The following is a 21725-nucleotide window of genomic DNA, read 5'->3' on the forward strand; positions in this document are numbered from 1 at the left end:
AGCTGAAGATGGCCTTGAACTCTGATCACTACCACATAATCTACACTTCTGAACAGAAAGGGCCCTCCTGAAGAAGTAAGTTTATGATGGCTCACACCCGTCATCCTAGCTCTTGAGAATCTGAAGTAAAAGGCTTACCGTAAGTTCAAGTCAGGGTGGTCTATATTGGAGTTCCAGAACAGACTTTATATAATGAGAATCTGAAGAAATAGCTCAGTGGTTAAGTGACTGTTCTTACAGAGGTCCCAGGTTCAATTCCCGGCACCCACATGGTGGCTTATAGCCACCTATAACTCCAGTTCCTGGGGGTCTGATTCAGCCTTAGGAACTCCACAGGGACTGGCACACCAGTGTCAAACAGATCTCATACAATAAACATAAGTATATCTGGCCAGGTGGGGGTGGTGCACATATTTAATTTAATTTCAGCACTTGGGAGGCAGAACGGAGGTGGATCTCTATGAGTTCAAGGCCAGCCTGGTCTAAGAGCAAATCCAGGACAGCCAGGGCTCTTATACAGAGAAACCTCGGTGGAGGGTGGGGGTGAGGGTATGGGGGAGATTAAAGCGAAAACTACATTTCATTTGTTGTTATTGGTAATACCAAAAGAGCCGCTCACCCATCACCCAGTACCCTGCTGTCTCCTAACCTCTAAGACAAACATCTTCCACACTCTCTCACAGCTGGCTCTTTGACTCCTCTAAGTTCCCTGGCCTGTGAAATAGGGGCAGCCCTTAACTTCTTTCCTCCATTGCTTCTAGAATTTCTCTGCCTAAGCGAGCAGCTTAGTCCTGCCCGTGCTTCAGAGGTGGCCTGCACTCACTCCCACAGGTTCACTCAGGGCTATCAGCTCCCATCCCAGCCCTGTCTATCAGCTACCATCTCAGATAAAAGGAAACTCATGTCCTCAGGGCAGATCTAATCTGCTCTTGTCACCAACCCTTTCATGACCTAGGGCTTCCCTGGAGCAGAGCAGAAAGGTCTAGCTTGAGACATAAAGAGATGGCCAAGTTCAGTTGCTTCCTTTCACACAGGGGTAAAACAAGGCCCGGGCATCCGGATGCATTGGCTTGTTCTAGACCATCAGGAAACCAGGCCAGCTGGGTTTCCTTAGCCTCCTACCCTTGCACCAGGGGTCGGGGCTGTATCCAATCCTCCACTGCTTCCCGGACGTTCCCAAGTTCATTTGGGAGGTGGCAGGATTTTCTGCTTAGCCTGATAAGATCCGGCCTGGGTGGGAAGAGGAGGGCTGGGAGCAGGGCAGAGTTTCTGAGCTCTCTCCACCCAGGCAGTGGGAGTGGCCAGACCTGAGTTAAATGCTGCTGCAGTCTCAGCCTCCCACCAGATCTCAGCTGCAGGGAGTCTCAGGTGACTGTGAGATCCTGAAGGGAGCTCTCTTGAGTGAGGGTCACAATGTCCTGCAAGAAATGCTGCTCCAGCAGCCAGGCCAAGTGGATCCTTGCTGGCAGTGTCACTGTGACGCTGGTGTTGGCCATTTCGTTGATCCTAGGCCTAACCCTGCATCAGGGCACCCAACCAGGTAGGACCTCCCCTCTCCCTGCCATCCTACCAACTTCTCATTTCTTACCTCACTGAGCTCTGCCCATGTATCCAGCTCTACTCTACTCTGATACTTCAGCCCTACCAAGTCAACCAGAGCAGAAGGTGCCTTTGACTTTGCCTTGTTCGCCGGATCTTAGCCTTCAGCCGAGACCTCCTGTGCTTTTGGAGGGACACTCCTTGGAGACTTTGTAAGCACTCTGAGCAGCCTTCACACTCTTCCTACACATCTGCTGGTCTCTGCAATCTCTCCTTGATAAAGGGCCTTCTAGCCCTCCAGGGACAGCCTCCCCCCCCCATACCTATGCCTCAATCCTGAGTCTATCCTGATTTGGGGGGGGCTCTGCTCCCCACCCTTCCCTTCCGTCCCCCACCAGCACTGCCTTCAGAACCCTAGGGCTCTCTCCTAGATCCTTGCAGGGGCTCTGTCTCCAGTGGGCTCTTAACCACCCACTGCTCTCTGCAGCCAGATAGCTTTTTCTAAACAACTCCCCTGGTAGCATGCCCCACAGACCTAATTCCTCCACTGGAGATAGCTTTCCTTCCTCCAGGAGGACCAGGTAAGACCATTCCTTTATACAAACCTTCTTTCCCATGTCTAAGCCTTCACCATTCTTTTAGCCCAGAATCACCTATGCACTTCTGTCAAGTGTACACCCATCCCTCCAAGTACCTCCTAATGTCCCCTTCTCTTTCAAGTGCTTTCTTTCCTGATGATTCAAAGCCAACAAGAGGGTCTCTGTGCCCCAGGAAGCCACACAGCTCCCTGTCTTCTGGGCTTTCTTTCTCTCCCTCTCTCCTCCTTTACCCTCCCCTCTGTGTGTGTGTGTGTGTGAGAGAGAGAGAGAGAGACAGAGACAGAGACAGAGACAGAGACAGAATGAGAGAGGATAGTTTGTGGGAGTCAGTTTCCTTCCATCATGTGGGGTTCCAGGATTAAACTCAGGCCATCAGCCTTGGAGGCAAGTGCCCTTACCTGCTTGTCTGACTTTTGAGACAAGGACTCGTGTATCAAAGGCTGGTCCCCAGGTCCTTGTGTACCATTGAACTTCTGATTGCCAGGCCTCACCCACCCTAGTGATGGGATGACAGATACACATATACTGCAGCAAGCACATGAAAGACCTGGAGCTTCCTATGTGTGTAGTCCTGGCTCGCCTCAGACTACTGCCAATCCCCTGCCTCACTGGGATCAGAGGCATGCACCACCAGGCCAGGCTCCCTGTACCGTACCATACCAGGGGCTGTGGGTCCTGCTGTCTGTCTACCAGACTGAGTGCTAGACTCAGGGTGATAGGATTATGGCTGAGTATTCTGGGTTGGAGCAAGCAATGATGGTAACAACCCCTTGGCCTTTGTTCCAGGCTGTGAGAACGATGCGGTTTGTGGTCCTGATGCTGACATGCTGGACTACCTGATGAGCATGGGCCAGATCAGCCACCGGGATGGCTTGCTGGTCACCTGGTACCACGCAGCCAACAGCAAGAAAGAGATGGAAGCTGCCCTGAACAGTAAGTCTAGCCACCCTGCTTGGGGTCAGGAGACAGTTGACACCGAGGTCATGGCAACTCTGTGGTGGCTATTTTCATATACCTGGGAGGTATATACCAGGTATATACCAGGTATTTTCATATACCAGGGAGACCACAGTCTCCCTGAGGGAACAGAGCTGTCAGGGGCTGATGGTCCCTGCTATAAGGAGGCCTTTGACTTCCAGGACTAAGAAGCCAGAGATGTGAGCTTGACAGCCAAGGCTGTGAAGGACACCTGAGCAGCTCCTTAGAGTCTGCATCAAAACAATCATGGTGGCCCTGTCAGTGACAAGCACACACTACCCTCGCACTGCGTGGAGGTCCCCTCAAACCCATGCAACCTGTTGGTGGGAATCACTCATGGGAGGAAAACTGAATGAAGCTCAGAGAAATTAGGTGACCGAGGTTCTGCTGTCAGAGAGAGGTGAGGCCAACATAGGTCAGCCCCACAGCCCCAAAGTCTGTGATCTGAGTGTCTCGGTTGGGTCATAGGGAACACTCTCTTTGAGAGCTGTTGAGTGTCATGGAGGACTGGGGTAATGGTCCCTGGCTTGAGGTTGCGTCAGGAAGTGCAGGTCCCCTATTCAGCACTGTGGGTGTGGCCTGAGGGCTCCTGGACCACTGGTGTTTAGGACCTCGTTGTGAGAACTGCCACTCAAGAGAAATTTTTCTTGCTGACCTGTAACCCAAGACCTCAGGAAGCTGAGGCAAGAGGATGACTAGTTCCAGGTTGGCATGGGCTATGGATTTTGCTCTGGCAAGTCACCATACAGCGGGCTTGACATGTGGCCTGGAAAGAACTGGTTGAGTGGAGGCTTCCATGGCAAGTGGGGAGAGGCCGGGCCAGGCTGGAAGAGCCCCAGGCTACCACCACTTCAGCTGTGTCTTCTGACAGCTGAGCCTGGGTGGCCAGGAGTGAAGGAAGGAGAGAAGGAAATAGCGAGCTTTAACATCCACCATGCTTCTCGATCTTACCCAGGAGACACTGGGTGACACAGGAAAGAGAAATGTCTCCTGTCTGAAACAACAGCGCTACCGGTGAGCTACCCCTTCTGTCTCTCACACCTGCTGGCCCCTTCTTTTCTCTGGAAAAAGAGCACAGAAAGCAAATTCTGTTGGCTAAAGAGGAAACTGTCTTAACCAGGAGCCTGCAAAGTTTAGCTTGTGAGAAACTTGCTTAGCTCTGTGTCTTAGTCGGGGTTTCTAGTCCCACAAAACATCATGACCAAGGCAAGTTGGGGAGCAAAGCATTTATTCAGATTGCACTTCCACATTGCTGTTCATCACCAAAGGAAGTCAGGAGTAGAACTCAAGCAGGTCAGGAAGCAGGAGCTGATGCAGAGGCCACGGAGGGATGTTCTTTACTGGCTTGCTTCCCCTGGCTTGCTCAACCTGCTCTCTTATAGAACCAAGACTACCAGCCCAGAGATGGTCCCACCCACAAGGGGCCTTTCCCCCTTGATCACTAATTGAGAAAATGCCTTACAGCTGGATCTCATGGAGGCATTTCCTCATGCAGGCTCCTTTCTCTGTGATAACTCCTGTCTGTGTCAGGTTGACACACAAAACCAGCCAGGGGCTGGAGAGATGGCTCAGCGGTTAAGGGCACTGACTGTTCTGTCAGAGGTCCTGAGTTCAATTCCCAGCAACCACATGGTGGCTCATAACCAGCTGTAATGAGATCTGATGCCCTCTTCTGGTGTGTCTGAAGAGAGCAATGGTGTACTCATATAGATAAAAATAAATAAATAAAATTGTAAAAGAAAGAAAGAAAGAAAAAATAAATAGCCAGTACACTCTGGAGTAGGGATGAAAGATAGTCAATGGTCACAAAGACAAGATGATGACAGTGCCTGTTGCTATATGAGCTACGAAATCTTTCTGACCAGGCCTGGGCCTATTTAAGCAACAGCTAAAGGCTACAGATGCACACTAATTAAAGACTTTTTCCCTTTTTCTCTGCATGCTGAGAATTTCTCACTGGAGAAGGGTGAGCTTCCACCCAACACACACACACACACACACACACACCATAACTGGAGAACAGAAAACCCTTTACCCTGACAAGGGAGCCAGGTCGTAAGGCCTCAGGGGATGCCAAGAGAACCCACCACGGAGTTTCACCCAGAGCACACTGGAACAAGGAGGATTCACCAGGGGTATGCACTACTGTATCAAGGAACAGAAATGCTCACCCTTAGCAGAGGGGCCCAGTTTCCTTGTTGTCAGGCCCCTGGGGAAGGCCTCTGAGGGAGCTGGCAGAGTTAGGGTGGACTAGACTGGATGTCCAGAGAAAGACTGGGATGGGGAGTCAGGGGGCAGAGTACAGACCTGGAGGCAGCGCAGAAAGTTCACATTTTACCTTGGCATGATTCTGGCCAGGCATGGTGAGGCACACATGTAATCCCAGCACCGGGGAGGTCGAGAAAGGGTGATAAAGACTTCAAGGTCATTCTGGGTCAGGTAGCAAGCTCCAGACTAGCCTGGGCTAAAAGATAGGGGGTGGGGGTGTGCCAGCATTGATTCCAGGCAAGTGGCTTCCCCTTCTGAGCTGATGGTAGCCATTTGTCATTCAAGCTGGGGCATGCTTGATTATACAAACAAGATCATTACTAGTAATTGTGTTGAGACAGCAGATGGTCCTGGGTTACCCTCGGTAAGTGTAAATAATAATTAACACTTAGTCAATGCCTAACTTGGGTACATTACTATTTAATTCTCACAGATGAGGAAAGAAGCACAGAGGTTTGTGTCACACAGCTTTCAGGTGTGCGGATTTGGAGTCTGCACACCCAACCACCACACTCACGAGACTCAGTGGTGGGTGAGTGGAGAGCTTAGCAGCTGCATGCTTCCTGCCCTCTGCGGGGCGCCATCCTGAGGATCCAAGCCCCCCTCACTTCCTCGGTCAGCCCCCAGGTCCAGCCCCTGAAAAGTCCACAATGTTTAGTATTAAAGGAAAGGACCTTCCAGGAAGACATGGCAGGGAAGAAGCCACCTCAGGGAAAACAGTCAGGTGCGAGCACCATTTCTGTCCCACGTATGAAGCAATGGCAGTGTCCCTGCTAGGATGACAGGCATAAACCATGCCCCGCTTGAAATGGTCTTATTTTGGCAATGTTGGAGGTAAATTCCAAGGCCTTAATGTAGGCTAGGCAAGCTCTCCACCAGTGAGTTTTACACCCCTAGCAGCCCCCATTCTTTAATAGGCTAGCATTGAACTCCTCGGTGGTGGTGGTGGTGGTGGAGGTGGTGGTGGTGGTTATTGTTTGGTTAATGGTGTGTGTGTGTGTGTGTGTGTGTGTGTGTGTGTGTTTCTCTCGTAGCCCTGGCTATCCTGGAACTCACTATAAACCAGTCTGGCCTTGAACTCACATAGATCCACCTGCTTCTGCCTCCCAAGTGCTGGGATCAAAGGCATGCACCACCACACCTGGCCTAGCATTGAACTCTAATCGCCCTGCCCCCAGGTTCCAAGTGCCAGGATTACTGATGTGTGCTACCACACCTAGTTTGAGCCACACCAGTATCTTCAAGGTACCCCTCTCGAGCCTAGATTCTCTGTGCCCCAAACCCATGGTCTCTATCCACTGTTGCCCAATTAGGCAAAAGTAAGAAGAAGTTTATAAAAGCTGGAGAGATGTCTCGGGTTAAGCACCCTTGCTGCTCTTGCACAGGAAACCAGGGTTGGATTCCCAACACTCACAAGATGACTCATACTTGTATGTTACTCCAGTTCCAGGGGATCCAATGCCCTCTGGCCTCTGGAGGCACTAGGCACACGCATGACTCATATATACATGCAGACAAAACACTCATACACATAAAAGTAGATTTAAAAACACCTTTAAGGGCTGGCGAGATGGCTCAGTGGGTAAGAGCACTGACTGTTCTTCCAAAGGTCCTGAGTTCAAATCCCAGAAACCACATGGTGGCTGTACTGGCTATTTTTGTGTCAACTTGACACAGCTGGAGTTATCACAGAGAAAGGAGCTTCAGTTGAGGAAATGCCTCCATGAGATCCAACTGTAAGGCATTTTCTCAATTAGTGATCAAGGGGGAAAGGCCCCTTGTGGGTGGGACCATCCCTGGGCTGGTAGTCTTGGGTTCTATAAGAGAGTAGGCTGAGCAAGCCAGGAGAGGCAAGCCAGTAAAGAACATCCCTCCATGGCCTCTGTATCAGCTCCTGCTCCCTGACCTGTCTGAGTTCCAGTCCTGACTTCCTTTGGTGATGAACAGCAGCATGGAAGTGTAAGCTGAATAAACCCTTTCCTCCCCAACTTGCTTCTTGGTCATGATGTTTGTGCAGGAATAGAAACCCTGACTAAGACAGTGGCTCACAACCACCCCATAATAAGATCTGACGCCCTCTTCTGGTGCATCTGAAGTCAGCTACAGTGTAAATAAATCTTTAAAAAAAAAAAAACCTTTAAAAAATATCTTTGGACAGAGCGGTGGTGGTGGTGCATACCTTTAATTCCAGCGCTCAGGAGGTTCAAGGCCAGACTGGTCTATAGAGTGAGCTCCAGGGCAGTGAGGACTACACAGAGAAACCCTGTCTTAGAAAAAGAAAATGACAACTTTGTGTTTGAATCACAAAAAATAAAGTTCATTTCATAACATCTGTGAATCTTCAGGGCTCACAATGGGTTTGAGGTCCCTGGTGGCATTCTAAGCCTGGGTCTTGTCCCCTCTCACCAATGAGGACAGTAGTTCCAATTTCAAGACACAGACTATGTGCCACATGTCTGTAATCCCAGCACTTGGCTCAGGAGGGGGTAAGGGGAAGTGGAGGGGTCAGGGGGGAGGAAGATCAGGGTTTCCTTCATCCCCAGCTACATAGCAAATGCAGGGCTAGCCCAGGCTACGTGAAACTGTCTCAAAACAATACATTGAAAAGAATTATTTGAATTTTGTTCTGATGCAAATTTTCAATAGGAAATTAATGTCACCCACTGCCTGGCCCCCAGATATATAACTCAGTACCCTGAGGAGAGAATCCTTGTTTGTCTTGGGCCCTAGCCTACATTTTCCAAATATAACTCATTTTGAGAATCATAGAAAATATTGGCTGGTGCAGGGATAAGATGGAGAGCCAAGTTCCAGGCCAGCCTGGACCACAAAACAAGGTCATCTCAAAAGCAGCAGATGCTGGGCAGGTTGGTGCATACAATCCCAGAACTTGGAAAGTAGAGACAGAGGCGGGTGGACTGCTCATGAGTTTGAGGCCAGACTAGACTACTACACAGTATGTTCCAGGCTAGCCAGAGCAGTAGAGTAAGACTGTCCCAAGAAACAAACGAAAGCAGCGCCAGCAACAGCCTATGTTTGACTTCATTCTCCCTCTTAAAAATCCAGCACCTGAATTTGAAACCTGATCAAATTCTCAGGCACGAGAGCTGGAGAAAAGTCTCAGCGTTTGCTGCTTTTGCAGAGGGCCTGGGTTCAGTTTCCAGCACCCACAGGGCAGCTCGAAGCTGTCTATCATTCCAGTTGCAGGGGATCGGATGCTCTCTCTGTCTTCTGCCAGCATCACAGTACACAGGTGGCTCATGTACATACATGTAGGAAGTCATTTAAGCACATAAAACACATTTTAAAAATTCTCAGACACTAGATGAGCCGTCTCACTTCCCAGGGCCTGGGCTGTTGGTCATGAGTTTGTTGTGTTTATTTTTTAGACAAGAGCTCAGTATTTGGCCCAGGGAGACCTTGAACTTGCTATAGACCCCCGATGGGCCTCAAACTTATAGCAAGATCTGCCTTGCCATCTATAACGCTTGGACACGGGTGTAAACCAGCACACCAATGCTGTCTTTCCTTTGCCCTTGTTCATCTCTAAAGTGCTTCAGGTGTTAGCCAGCTCCACTACCGTGGAGGAGGACTCAGAAGAGCTGTGTCCCCTTACAAAGAGATGGTTTCAGCCAAGGCCCCAGGATGGAGGACTAGCCTAACTGGAGAGCACCTGAGATTAAACCTACAATTTCACATGTTGGTTGTACATGTTGGGTGCCAAAGGTTTGAGTTCCATTTCAACTAAACACCCAAGGGTTCACCTGAAATAACTGTGTGAAGTTAGCTGATAAAAATATTGCTTTAGTTGCTACTGAGGACACAGGCAGTAGAATAGTATAGGCAGGGAGCACCAGCCAAGGCCATCCTGGACAGTAAGCTGGCAGTAGTGGCTTTCAGTAATGGCCTGACTCAAATTCTATTCACAGAGATAAAAACGTAATCAGTAAACTAAGGCAGATCAGGTCTGACGCCTCCCACTCAGAAGTCAGAGGAAATCTCTGAATTTGAGGCCAGTCTGGGCTAAATAAGAATTTCAGACCAGCCAGAGATTCATTAAAAAAAAAAAAGAGGCCGGCCATGGTGGCGCACGCCTTTAATCCCAGCACTTGGGAGGCAGAGGCAGGCAGATTTCTGAGTTCGAGGCCAGCCTGGTCTACAAAGTGAGTTCCAGGACAGCCAGGGCTATACAGAGAGACCCTGTCTCAAAAACAAAAACAAACAAAAAAGAATAACTGGGGCTGGCCAGATGGCTCAGTGAGTAAGAGCACTGACTGCTCTTCTGAAGGTTCTGAGTTCAAATCCCAGCAACCACATGAGATCTGATGCCCTCTTCTGGTATGTCTTAGACACCAGACAGCAATAGTGTACTTAGTAGTAGTAGTAGTAGTAGTAGTAAATACATTTTTGGGCCAGAGCGAGTAGAGGTCCTAAATTCAAATCCAAACAACCACGTGAAAGCTCACAACCCTCTGTAGAGCTACAGTGTACTCATATACATAAAATAAATAAATCTTTTTTAAAAAATACTGATTGAGAGGCCTCTGTCTGGCTCATCAGGTTAAGGCAAGTATCACCAAGCCTGGTGCTTTGAGTGCCTACCCACAAGTCACAGTGCGTGAGCAGACACACAACAAATAGATAAAATAGGTACTTTTATAGAGTGCTCATTGAATTTTGCCTCTTATAAATAGGCGATGTCATGGTCTTAGAAGCCGATGTCACTGTAGAAGGGTTCAACACAGCCAATGAGACCAAGGTGCCCATTATGGCCCACCCTCCAGCCATCTACAGTGACAACACCCTGCAGGAGTGGCTGGAAGCTGTACTGGCCTCATCTCAGAAGGGTAAGTCACCCCTCTCCCAGCCCTACTGGTTTCTCAGACCTCTGCCCTTAAGGTCTTTCTCTAGGGTGAAGTGAAGCCAGAGCCCACCCTGAGCTGCCCACTTCCCAGACTTCCATTACTCAGGCTCAGGGGGAGTTAAGTGAGGCAGACAAGAGGAAGTGTGACCTGTGTGTTCTCTCCAGAACCCACAGATGAAGCAGGGACATGAAATTGCAAATAAACTGCAAAGAGGCAGACAGGGTCAAAATGTCCCTCGTGGGTCAGCAGAACTGTGTTCTGAGACAAACCCTGCTCCCTCCAACTCCCCTTTCCAGTCTGGGTCTAGGCCTTGCCCACCTTGCCCTAAACCACATGCTCCCTCATCTTCCTCATCTGCCCAGTAGCTGCCCCTCCCGGCTGTAACTCCGGTCACAGCCACATCATTTTCCACAGGTGCAGCCTCATCTAACTGCCACACACACCCATGACTCTGCTGTTTAACCCTCCCTCCATGGCTCCCCTTAGCCTGACTTGGCTTTCAGGATCTCTACCTTGAAAGCGTCATCTCTTGTCTCCACAGTTAAGATGGGCATTCATTCGCACTGGGTCCCTTTTCTATCTAGTCAACCTCTCGGACATCCCTTCTTGGGGGCCTACTGGACTTCTCACAGGCTGTTGTGGTTCAGGGGTCCAGAAACTGAAGGCCTTTTCTATGTCTGAGTCTCCCTGTACCAGCCCATGCCTTCAACTAGCTTTTACTTCTGCCCATCTGGGATGAAAAGGGGGAGGCCTTCTTCTCAGTGTTGGCTCTCTCGCCTCAGAGCTGTCCCCTGCAGCCCATCTCCATCTGCCCCCCTCTTCCCACTCCTTCCCAAGACCCTCCCTGCCCTTCCCTGCTCTTTCTCCTGAGCAAGTCCAGTTCCCCGGTCCTCACCCCTTTCCTGCAGGCATCAAACTGGACTTCAAGAGTCTCAAGGCTGTAGGCCCCTCCCTGGACCTCCTTCGGCAGCTGACTGAGGCTGGCAGGATTCGGAGACCAGTGTGGATCAATGCTGACATCCTGAGGGGCCCCAATGTGCCCATCTCAATTGAGATCAATGCTACCCAGTAAGTGTTCATCCTCTCCCCAGCTGAGTCCAGCCCTCTTCTGTCAGCCCTGAGCATAAAAAGGGACCTTGGGGGACCTTTGTGGCATTTGCCAGTCGCACCGTGAGACCTCACCTCTGAGCCTGTTCGTTTTGTTTTGGGTATTGATGCCGCCTGTGTGCTGCCGTGATAGTGTGGAAGTCAGAGATTAAGGACTTGGTTTTCTCTTCTCAGCACGTGGGTCCCGGGGCTTGAACTCAGGTTATCGGTCTCAGTGGCAAGCACCTTTTACCTGCTGAGCCTTCTCACCAACCACTTCTGCATTTGTATGCACTGTTCCCTCCTAGCTTGGATGCCTGCCCCCTTTATGAGTGTGTATTTAATGATTTATTTATTTTATGGACATTAGTGGGTTTTGCCTGTATGTATGTCTGTGTGAGGGTGTTGGATCCCTGAAAGTGGAGTCACGGAGAGCTGTGAGCTGCCATGTGGATGCTGAGAATTGAACCTGGGTCCTTGGAAGAACAGCCAGTGCTCTTAACCTCTGAGCCATCTCTCCCATTCCTTTATATGTTTTTTAGACACGGTTTATGTAGATCATGCTGGCCTCATCCTTGTGGGGATCCTCTAGCTTTTGTCTCCTGGTACCAGATTTACAGTTTTAGGCCACTACTATTTCTTGGTTTTGTTGTGGTGGTGGTTGTTGGTGGTGGTTGTTTTTTGCTTTGTTTACCTCTTTTGTTGGGGAGAGGATGAGACAAGTTTTCATGTAGCCCTACACAGCCTTGAACTCTGCATGCATGCGGTTCCTGCTGGACTTGAACTCTTGATCCTTTGTCCCCATCTCTGCTACACTTGGTGTACACCAGCATTCTGAATTCCCCCCCCCCACACACACACACACTTGTGTCTTTCCCCAGTCCCTGCCACTTCCAGAAGTGTCTCTAGCACCCCAGATTCCTGAAGACCAGGCCTCCTCATGCCTGACTCAGTTGGACCATTCCTGCCGAATTACGTGTTAGTTACCCTTGCTCCATTGTGACCACATCCTGTCTCCCCAGTGACACGCACAGGACTTGGCCTGCTAGAAAGTTATAAAGCGATGGCTCCCCCGCCCCTCCAGTTCTCCAAAAGACCCAGCCCCTGACAGGCTAGGATATTTTTTTTTCTCCCCATGTGAAAATTCACAATGACAGAAACATGCTGTTGAGTGGTTACTGTACCCCAGGCACGGTTTCAAGCATTTTATTTGCAGAATACAGCTGAACTCTTAAGAGAATGAGGTAGCAACTAGTCATATTCATCTTGTAAGTATAGAAACTATCTTTGAAAGGTTAAATGAATGGCCTGTCTAAGTCTACAAAATGGCAGAGCAAAGGTTCCCACAGGTCTTTCCATCCTCGAGTTTTGTGCTCTGCAGACACCTCCATCTGCCCGGTCAACATTTACTGATTCTCAAAATGAGTTATATTTGGAAAATGTAGGCTAGGGCCCAAGACAAACAAGGATTCTCTCCTCACGATGCTGAGTTATGTGTATCTGGGGGCTGGGCAGTAGGTGGCATTAATTTCCTATTGAAAATTTGCATCAGAACAAAATTCAAATAATTCTTTTCAATGTATTGCTTTGTGGCAGTTTCATGTAGCCTAGGCTAGCCCTGCACTTGCTATGTAGCTGGGGATGAAGGAAGCCCTGAACCTCCTGCTTCCTGCCCCCCAAGTGCTGAGATTATAGACATGTGGCACAGACTCTTCTCATATGGAAAAAAAATTAGGAATCTGAAACTTTGGAGACTCGAAGCCAGCTGTCAGCATGCAGGTCTGCACACCTTACAAGTCTCACTCAAGCCCCTCTGTTGATGTGGGGATGTTTAAAAGGCCCTGCCCTGACAGTCACTATCTTTGACAATCGGGTTGAAGTGATCACCAGATGCAGAGTAGAGACCGGAGCCCAGACCTCTCTGACTGCACAGGGTGGTGATATCAGCAGGAGGATGCGCAAACCACTGCTGCTCTTTAGGGCTCTGATGTCAATCTCCAAGCTGAGTCTCAATAGGCCTGGCTGTTCCCTGTCACTGTGGCAAGAGCCTACAAGAAGGGAAAGATGGGTATCTCTGCTCTGGTCTCTCTCTGCAGGTTTCTGGCCCTTGTCCAGGAGAAATATCCAAAGGCCACCATTTCTCCAGGCTTTACCACTCTTTATGTGCCTCAGTTGCCAAACAGCACATATACCCAAGCCATGGTGGAAACAATGCAGGAGCTGGTCCGAGCACTGCCACAGAAGGTCACCTTCCCAGTGAGAGCTGTCATGACACGGGCTGCTTGGCCCCACTTCAGCTGGCTTCTGAGCCAATCTGAGAGGTGAAACCCCTCTACTGGTCCCAAACCTATGCTGGGCTCTGCCCCAAGATGAACACGTCAAGAGGGGTCCTAAAGATCATCTTGTCCCAGTCCCACTGGCCTAACAACCTCCTATGCTTGGCCTCTGGCTTGTACTCCTCTGGGGACAGGCTGGTCACTGCTTCCATTGGTGGGTAACTCAGAAACAGACATCCCAGGGGTGCACATCCTCCTGCCCTCTGAACCTCCGCTCTCCATCATCCTCTGGTGGGAATCTAGAGAACAGATGCTCCACTCCTGGGCTCAGCTGGCATTCAGTTCTGAGCGCACAAGTAGAGCCAAGAGTCAGGCGGGCCCTGAGTCAGCTCTCTGGTTCCAGGTACAGCCTGACTCTGTGGCAGGGTGCCTCAGACCCCGTGTCAGTAGAAGATCTCCTCTTCATCCGGGACAACAGTGCTGCTCACCAAATCTACTATGACCTCTTTGAGCCTGTCTTGTCACAGTTTAAGCAGTTGGCCTGTAAGAAGGGAGCCTGGGAGGGGAGGTGTGGGCTGTGTTCTGCTCAGGGCAGCCTTGGGTGGGCATGGAAGCAGAGAAAGGGTGGTCTAGATGGGGGAAATTCTGCGTGGAACAGGAGACAGGAACTATTCTGAGAATTTGTCTTCTGCCCCTGGGATATTATGTTATCCAAGCGATGTCCTCAGAACAGGAGTCTGGTTGATAGAGAGGGCAATGGAAGTCCAAAACCACAAGGATTTTGTAGGAGTGCAATCTGATCACAACCTAGCCAAGTCACACATACACACACACACACACACACACACACACACACACGCACTTGCGTGCCCTGGCTTCCACAGCACCGTTCACCTTTGGCACTAGTGTCTCAAGCACAGCCCTCTTACGTGCCCACTAGTTCATGAGCCAAATGCCACTATGCAAACCCCTGTTCTCTTGACCCTGTGTCTAGGGGCACCTCTACACTTAAGTCATCCCAAGGAGTCACATCAGATTCCACTCCTATTGAGGGAGTTGTGCCTGGGAAAGGGTGGAGACAAGCTTTGGAGCCCCCCCCCCCCAATCTCTAGCTCTGTTTGGTTTCTGGCCCAGTAAACTCTGTTGAATGTCAGGCCATGAGACAATGACTTCCAATCTACCCAAAAGGGAGAACTGACAGCCACAGGGCTTAGGATGTGGGAGCGCCAGTGCATACACAAGGCAATTTGTGGAGAGTGGTCCCCTCACTTTGGCAATTTTGGGTCCCACAGTGAACACCACCCGGAAGCGAACCTACTACACAGGTGGCAGCCTGATCCCTCTTCTCCAGCAGCCCAAGGGTGATGGTCTGGAGGTAGAGTGGCTGGTTCTGGAAGTGAACGGCAGTGGGAGAAGAGCAGCCATTACTGTTCCTGGTGAGTCTGCCTGCAGCTCTAAAGCTCCTGGCTACCCTCACCCACGGGTCTGTCATTTGCTTGGGTGGGTAACTTGATTCTCTGTTACCATGGCAACACAATAAGCCACACACTGGATACAAAGTGGGAGGAATAATGTCAAGAGCAGAACTCCTGGTCTTCACAGCCTTGAGTCCTCAGCCACACTGTGACTAGAGGAGTGGGGAGTGATTAGGAAGGCCAAGAACGGAGGCCAGCAATTTGTCATGCCTGCCTAAGAGTCACCAGTCACAGCACTTGGAGCCTGGGATGGGGCTGGCATACTCAAGAATGGCTGGTGCCTTTTGGTCTATCCCCATGTCTGTCCCCTTTAACAAAAAACACTGACATCCCATGATGACAGGATCTCCAAACTGTTGCCTCTTCCAGACAGAGAAGGCATGATCCTGATGGACATTGGCCTCCAGGAACCTGAGGCTGGGAACCCTGTACCCATCCTACACACCCCAGGTGGCCCTGCTCTGACACTGGAGTCGTGTCTGCTGCGTCTGGCTGTTCACCCCAGGCGCTGGGGCATCCATGTGAACATAGTGGAACCCGCAGCTCTCCGGCCATCCCTGGCCACGTTAGCATACCTTTCTACCCTTGGCCATCTGCCCTGGCCTGTGTGGGTGGGGTCCACAGTCTCACATGGTAGTTTTGTGGTCCCTGGCCACATAGCTGGCAGAGAGCTGCTCACAGCTGTGGCTGAAGTCTTCCCCCATGTGACTGTGGCACCGGGCTGGCCCAAAGAGATGCTGAACAATGGTTATCAGGAGCAGATGGTCACAGATATGCTGGAGCTGTGTCAGGGACTCCGGCAACCTGTGTCCTTCCAGCTGCAGGCTGGGCCACTGGGTCAGAGTCCAGCCAACACTGTGGCCAGGCTCCTGGCCTCCTCCCCTAGAGCCACTGTCACAGTGTACCACAGCACTGCTGGGAACAGCCATGTGGATTTGTGGGCTGGATTGTGGGCGGCCAGGGCCATGGACAGGACCCGAGTCTATTACAGGATATCCCAGGAGTACTGGAAAGACTTGCAGGCAGATGTGAACAGCAACCGGCCATCCAGTAGGACTGGACCATCTAGTATGGAAGGCTTCCCTGGGGAGTCAAGGTGAATAAATGTCTCTGCTTTGTTCCACGCACTGTGTAAAACCTGGGGCAGCATGGGGTGGTGTCTAGAGGGTCTGGAGGCTGGGAGCTAGGTCATTCCGGTTGTCCAACAGGAAACTCTCACAAGCCTTGAAAGTGTTGTAGAATTCTGAGGACAGGCCGGACACATTGGTGGTCACATAGTTGAGAAAGCCAGGGGTGGCCTGGTTGTAGTAAGAAACCTGCAGGACAGGAAGTCAAGTTCAAGGAGGCATAATGGGGAGGTGAGAGTCAGCAGCCTTGCTTGCCTTCTGGGGAAGGTACAGGTACAACCTTGTATCTTGATCAGTTAGAAAACCCAAGTGGTAGACTTGGCCTCTTTTGATAGGTTCCCCCAGATACACAGGGAACTTCAACTCTGACTTCCCATCACAGCAAACCATAAGGTCACTGTACACCTCCCTGCTGACTAGGTGGCCCCAGGGGACAGGAATCGACTCTAATACCTACACCTGAATCCACTTTATAACAGTGCTGGGAGGGTGGGGTGTCACAGAAACATGGTAGACATAAGCCTTGGACTATGTCCTTTGTGTAGGTCCTTAGCAATGCTGGCCGAGTCAGCACCTGGGCAAGGCTGCATGCCAGGGGAAAGGCTGCATGCCAGGGGAACTGCAGCATACCTGCCCCCAGCTCTGCTCTACCTTTCCAATGAACTCTGACTCCCCTGCTGAGCTTTCTATGCCCTCAAAGCCACATAAAGCCCTCCCAGACGAAAAGGGAGACATGTTAAACAAACAATGGCAGAATTTTAGATCAGAGCTGGGCTTTCTGTAGTGTGTCCAGAGCTTTTCCCAAGCCCCAGTAGCAGCTTGCTCTCTGACTACACTCAATCTCAAGGACGAGCTCCTTTCAGACTGCAAAGTCTGGGAGGTCATGGGGGTTTGGGTCTGGAAGGGCCCAGCTGTACAGTGTAGAGTTCAGTTTACCCATAAGTGGAAGTGTAGAGGGGACATCACGCCTTACCTTAGTCATCTGGTCCCCCTCACGCCACAGACAGAAGCCTGAACAGAGAGTCTCCCCACGTTGGTATTCTGGTGTCTCATGGTGCGTGGGCAGCGTGACCGACCTCAGGGCAATGACATAGGGGTCCCTGGAGGAGAGACAGAGTCAGAAGGGATCAGAGATCACCCAGAGGAGGATGCCTTGCTGGGGGTCAGCTGTAGGAAGGGGACATCTGCGTTAGCAGCATCAGGTTCAGGCTCCCTGTGAACCCATGGACCTGTGTACCTTGGGATTTTCATTCTTCTGGCCTTTGTCTCCAGAAAAAGAGATGCAGTCTATCCTGGCTACACCCATGTCTCAGTTAACAGCCACAAGCTTCCAGAGGGCAGAGACCAAGGGATACCCATGGGAAAGGTACCCGTGTCTGTGGCAACAAATGCCACAGTCGCCCTTGCTTTCAGGAGCAGTTTGTGGCCTTGCTGTCATGATGAACTCCCAATGGCGCCTAGAAATAGCTGGTGGGTTCTGAGTCCAACCACCAGTGGGCAGCAGAGCTCTGGCCTCCATGTTGCTGCTCCTCCCAGGAGAGGGAGAAGAGGCCTCCCCACTTCGACTGCACCCCTCAGAGAGCAGGCACTCACCCATTGTCACAAGGCTTCCGCCTAGAGGCCAGGATCACAAAGTCCTGGGGCTTGGTGTTACCGCTCAGGGGGGGGCTGATGACGTGGTAGATGGCATCATCCTCATCCACTTGCTGCACCAGCTCCACACTCCTGTGGGGAGGCTGAAGTCAGGGCTCAGGAGCCACAGCAGCTCTCTCTCTATGGGGAGCAGCTCTGCCAGGCTCCGGCAGACTGCAGCCTCTGAGCAGCCCTGGAATGGGTTCCTTACCTCTACACAGCTCAGCAGAGCCAGGGAAGGATGGGGACCCTCCAGCATATGTGTATGCATGAATGTATGCATGTGTTTGTCTATACACACAACATACACACACACACACACACACACACACAGTGCACCAGAGCAGATACACAGGCACATACACATATAAGCATATACAGAGACACTCATCCTAGGTACACACACACACACACACACACAGAGCACACTGACATATACTCAAGCCAATACAAGTGTGCAAACTGATAAAGTATTAACTGTCAACTTGACAGAATGCAGAATCATCTGGGAAATGGGTCTCTGGGTATGCCTGTAGGAGATTATCTTGTTAATTGGCAGAGGGAGGCCCATCTGAACTGTGGGCAGCACCATTACCTGACAGGGAAAGTGGAGACTATGAGCTGGGCACTAGCATGCATTCACGCCCCTCTGTTATGTTACTGTGGATGCAGTATGAACAAGTGCTTCAAGCTTCTGCTGCCTTGACCTCCCCCACCGCAGTGGACAGTACTTGGAACTGTGAGCCAGAGTGAACCCATTCTCCCTTCAGTTGCTTTTGTCAGGGTATTTTATGACAGCAATGGAGAAAGACATATGTGAGCATATGTACACAGACAGCACTGAACTCACAGATCTGCAGGTGCACACACACCCCAAGTAGCTGTTCAAGGATTCAGTAGTTGTCCATACTGTCTAATGAGTTCCCAGTGTGTTTCAGGTGCTATCCTGGAATCTCACTCAGCATCCCTGTGCTGTGGGCAGTCTTAGCATCCTCACTAAATAGAGGAGCTAAGGCTGGGGGTTAACCCACTCTGGGCTACAGAGTTCATGAGGAAACAGGGCTGGGGTGTTCAGCCTGATGGGTAACAAAGACAACACAAGACCAGGCATACTCACACATCTGTTCAGGTATACAGGCATCAACTGACATTGGTACCCACAGACACAAGGGCAGTCACATGAGGACATGGCCACACATCCCCCTATCCCTCTGCTGCACAAAGGCTGGCTAGGGAACAGGCTGGCTGTGCAGACCTAGGGGAGTGTGCTGGGGTCTCTAGCCTATGTCACTGACCCTCAGTGAACTTTGGTTTGGTCCACAGCAGCCCATCTTTCCCAGCTCCTCTGCCCAGCCACCACTGATCACCTCTCAGTTCTAGAATACCCTGCTAGCAGGTCTGGGTTACCCATGCACAGCATTTTAGAGCAACACAGTTCATTCTTTCCTTTTCTTTCTTGCCACTTGCTTGATCTCTTGCTCTATGTGTGTGTGGTTGTGTGTGCATGTGCGCGCGCGTGCACAAGTATGAGTGTTTGAGTGCAGGTATTCACCTAATAGTGCACTGTTGATAACAACCTCAGGTATGTCATTGCTATTTACCTGTGTGTGTGCGCCAGACTAACTTTTCCCTAGCAGTTCTAGGGAGTCTCCTGTCCCCCATCTCACAGAAAGAGTACTGGGATTGCAGGCATGAGCTACATGTCCAGCTTTAGATGGCTTGTAAGCCATCTCTTCAGCCCTCCCAACTTGGGTTCAAGTTCTCACACTTGTGTGCAAGCGCTTTACCTACTAAGCCGTCTCCCCAACACTGCACAAGCATGGCTGCAAAGAAAGCTTAGGCAGGAAGCCGGGCTATGAATGGCTATGCTCACTCTGCTGAAGGCAGACTCAAAGAAGGAGCAGGTGATACGCAGCTCACTGACTTCCCGTCTAGCCTCCTAGGGAAGCTCTTGTAATACAGGCTCTGACTGAGCCATGACACCGGCAGAACAGATGACTTTGAGGATGCTGAACAAACACCACTTTAAGCATTAACTTTCCCAGCCCCACAAGTGGACTCAATGGGTAGGGCACTTTGCCACCATGCCTGCTGAGTTCAGAGTTTAATTCCCAGCACCTTGTCTAGTGGGTCACAACTGCCTATAGACTCAGCCTCTGGCCTCTACAGACATCTGTACTTACACACACACACACACACACACACACACACACGAGTAGAGCCTTGGCAGGTGGCTCAGTGGTTAAGAACACTGACTGCTGCGCACTTATGACCTGCTCACCCCCTAATACCCTTCTTAAGAGTTGGGAGGGCTGGGTTGGAGAGATGGCTCAGCAGTTAAGAGCACCAACTGCTCTTCCAAAGCAAAGGTCATGAGTTCAAATCCCAACAACCACATGATGGCTCACAACCATCAGTAATGAGATCTGATGCCCTCTTCTGGGGTGTCTGAAGACAGCAGTGTACTTACATATAATAAATTAGTCTTTAAACAAACAAACAAAAAAGAGTTGTGAGGGCTGAAGAGATGGCTTACAGGTTAAGAGCACGGGCTGTTTTTTTATTTTTTATTTTTTTTAAGAGGACCTGGGTTCAATTCCCAGCACCCACATGGTAGCTCAAAATCATCTTTACGGATGCTTTCTTCTGGTTCCCATGAGCGCCAGACACATATGTGCTGCACAGACAGGCAAAATATCCATATTCATAAAATATTTTTAAAAGGCACAAACAGAGGCCCAGGTCAGAAACGGCCTGACCAATGTCAAACTATCTAGAGCAGAAACAAGACTTAAACCCAGGCCTCCACGTTCAGTTCCAGGCTTAGTCTCTTCCCTAGGGCTTCAACATACCCATGACTTTGCCACATAACACAGGACTGACTATACTCTATAGCCAGACCCACCCCAGCTGAAGGCCAGTGGGAGCAAAGCATTGTGGGATATGCTTAGCATCAGCAGGCAATCCCCCACCTTTCTCCCAGCACTGGCCCCTCACCGGTAATGCTTGTCCCACTCTGGTCTCCTGCGCAGGTCTGACAGCAGCTGAAAGACCTGGGCGGCATCCACATTCACCACCATCTCTAAGTGAAAGGAGAGGAAGTCCTCTTCTAGGATGTACAGGCGGACCTGCGGAGCACAGAGAACGGCCTTGCCACATCCCCAGACTGCTGCCGGTGGAGTCTGTCTGCTGGAAGTCAGGGCTGCCACTGACTGGCTGGCTGACTGAAGAAGTGACTGAATGTCCTTGCCACAACCCCGTGAAAATGGACCTCTCACAGAGCTCAGTACGGACAGACCGGACAGACCGAAAGCACCGCTGTAAGAAGCAGTAGTCAGAGCTGGAGAGATGGCTCAGAGGTTAAGAGCACTGGCTTCTCTTCCAGAGGACTGGGGTTCAATACCCAGCATCCACATGGCAGCTTAAAGATATCTGTAACTCCAATCTAGGGTATCTGACACCCTCTTCTGGCTTCCCTAAGTACTAGACATACCTGTGGAGCACAGACATGCATGCAAGTAAAACACTACACACATAAAAATAATTATAAAACAAAAGAAGCAGTAACTGAGGTGGCAGAGCTTGGCTTCATCCAACTTGCTAATGTCCAACTCCCTAATGTGACAAGTGGGGAGATGACCTGTCCAAGGAACAGGCAAGAGAGGCAAAATGCCCCCGTCCCACCCCTGCAGTGATCTGCTCTGCATGGAGTCAAAGGAGAAAGTGGGGAAGAAGGGGCCTGTGCAAAGCATCTGGGGAAGGTGGCAGGCAGGAAGAAAAGAATCAGGGGCTTCACTCAGTGCCTTGGAGACAGTTCCTAAAATTGGGTGGCTTCATGACCTTGCTGATACTGCCTTTGATGCTTGTAAGGAAAAGAAAG

General features: G+C 50.6%; 2 protein-coding genes across 3 annotated transcripts in view; one reads left to right on the forward strand and one right to left on the reverse strand.

The window, feature by feature from the left end:
* The first annotated feature begins 1360 nt into the window (after positions 1–1360).
* Positions 1361–20958, forward strand: Fam151a (family with sequence similarity 151 member A). The gene is made up of 9 exons (XM_021160092.2): positions 1361–1540; positions 2925–3071; positions 10079–10231; positions 11158–11317; positions 13432–13656; positions 14015–14154; positions 14904–15047; positions 15456–16182; positions 20878–20958. The coding sequence occupies exons 1-9, from the start codon at positions 1414–1416 to the stop codon at positions 20891–20893; spliced, it is 1839 nt and encodes a 612-aa protein (XP_021015751.2). The 5' UTR covers positions 1361–1413; the 3' UTR covers positions 20894–20958.
* The window catches only part of Acot11 (acyl-CoA thioesterase 11), a 57689-nt gene continuing 48471 nt past the window's right edge, over positions 12508–21725 (reverse strand). For both annotated transcript variants that reach the window (XM_021160095.2, XM_021160094.2), the window contains exons 13-16: positions 20843–20973; positions 17807–17938; positions 17187–17313; positions 12508–16402 (exon numbers count right to left, since the gene is read on the reverse strand). In XM_021160095.2, coding sequence (XP_021015754.1) covers positions 16247–16402; positions 17187–17313; positions 17807–17938; positions 20843–20973 — 546 coding nt within the window. In that variant the 3' untranslated portion in view covers positions 12508–16246. The remainder of the gene's footprint in view (positions 16403–17186; positions 17314–17806; positions 17939–20842; positions 20974–21725) is intronic.

The sequence above is a fragment of the Mus caroli genome, chromosome 4, assembly GCF_900094665.2.
Source record: "Mus caroli chromosome 4, CAROLI_EIJ_v1.1, whole genome shotgun sequence".
NCBI classification, from domain to species: Eukaryota; Metazoa; Chordata; class Mammalia; order Rodentia; family Muridae; genus Mus; species Mus caroli.

Excerpts from the sequence above, each read along its gene's own strand:
- Fam151a (XM_021160092.2), top strand. The coding sequence starts at position 1,414 with ATGTCCTGCAAGAAATGCTGCTCCAGCAGCCAGGCCAAGTGGATCCTT. Across the intron at positions 10,232-11,157 it reads ACTGGCCTCATCTCAGAAGG|GCATCAAACTGGACTTCAAG; the intron begins GTAAGTCACCCC and ends CCTTTCCTGCAG. Across the intron at positions 11,318-13,431 it reads ATTGAGATCAATGCTACCCA|GTTTCTGGCCCTTGTCCAGG; the intron begins GTAAGTGTTCAT and ends CTCTCTCTGCAG.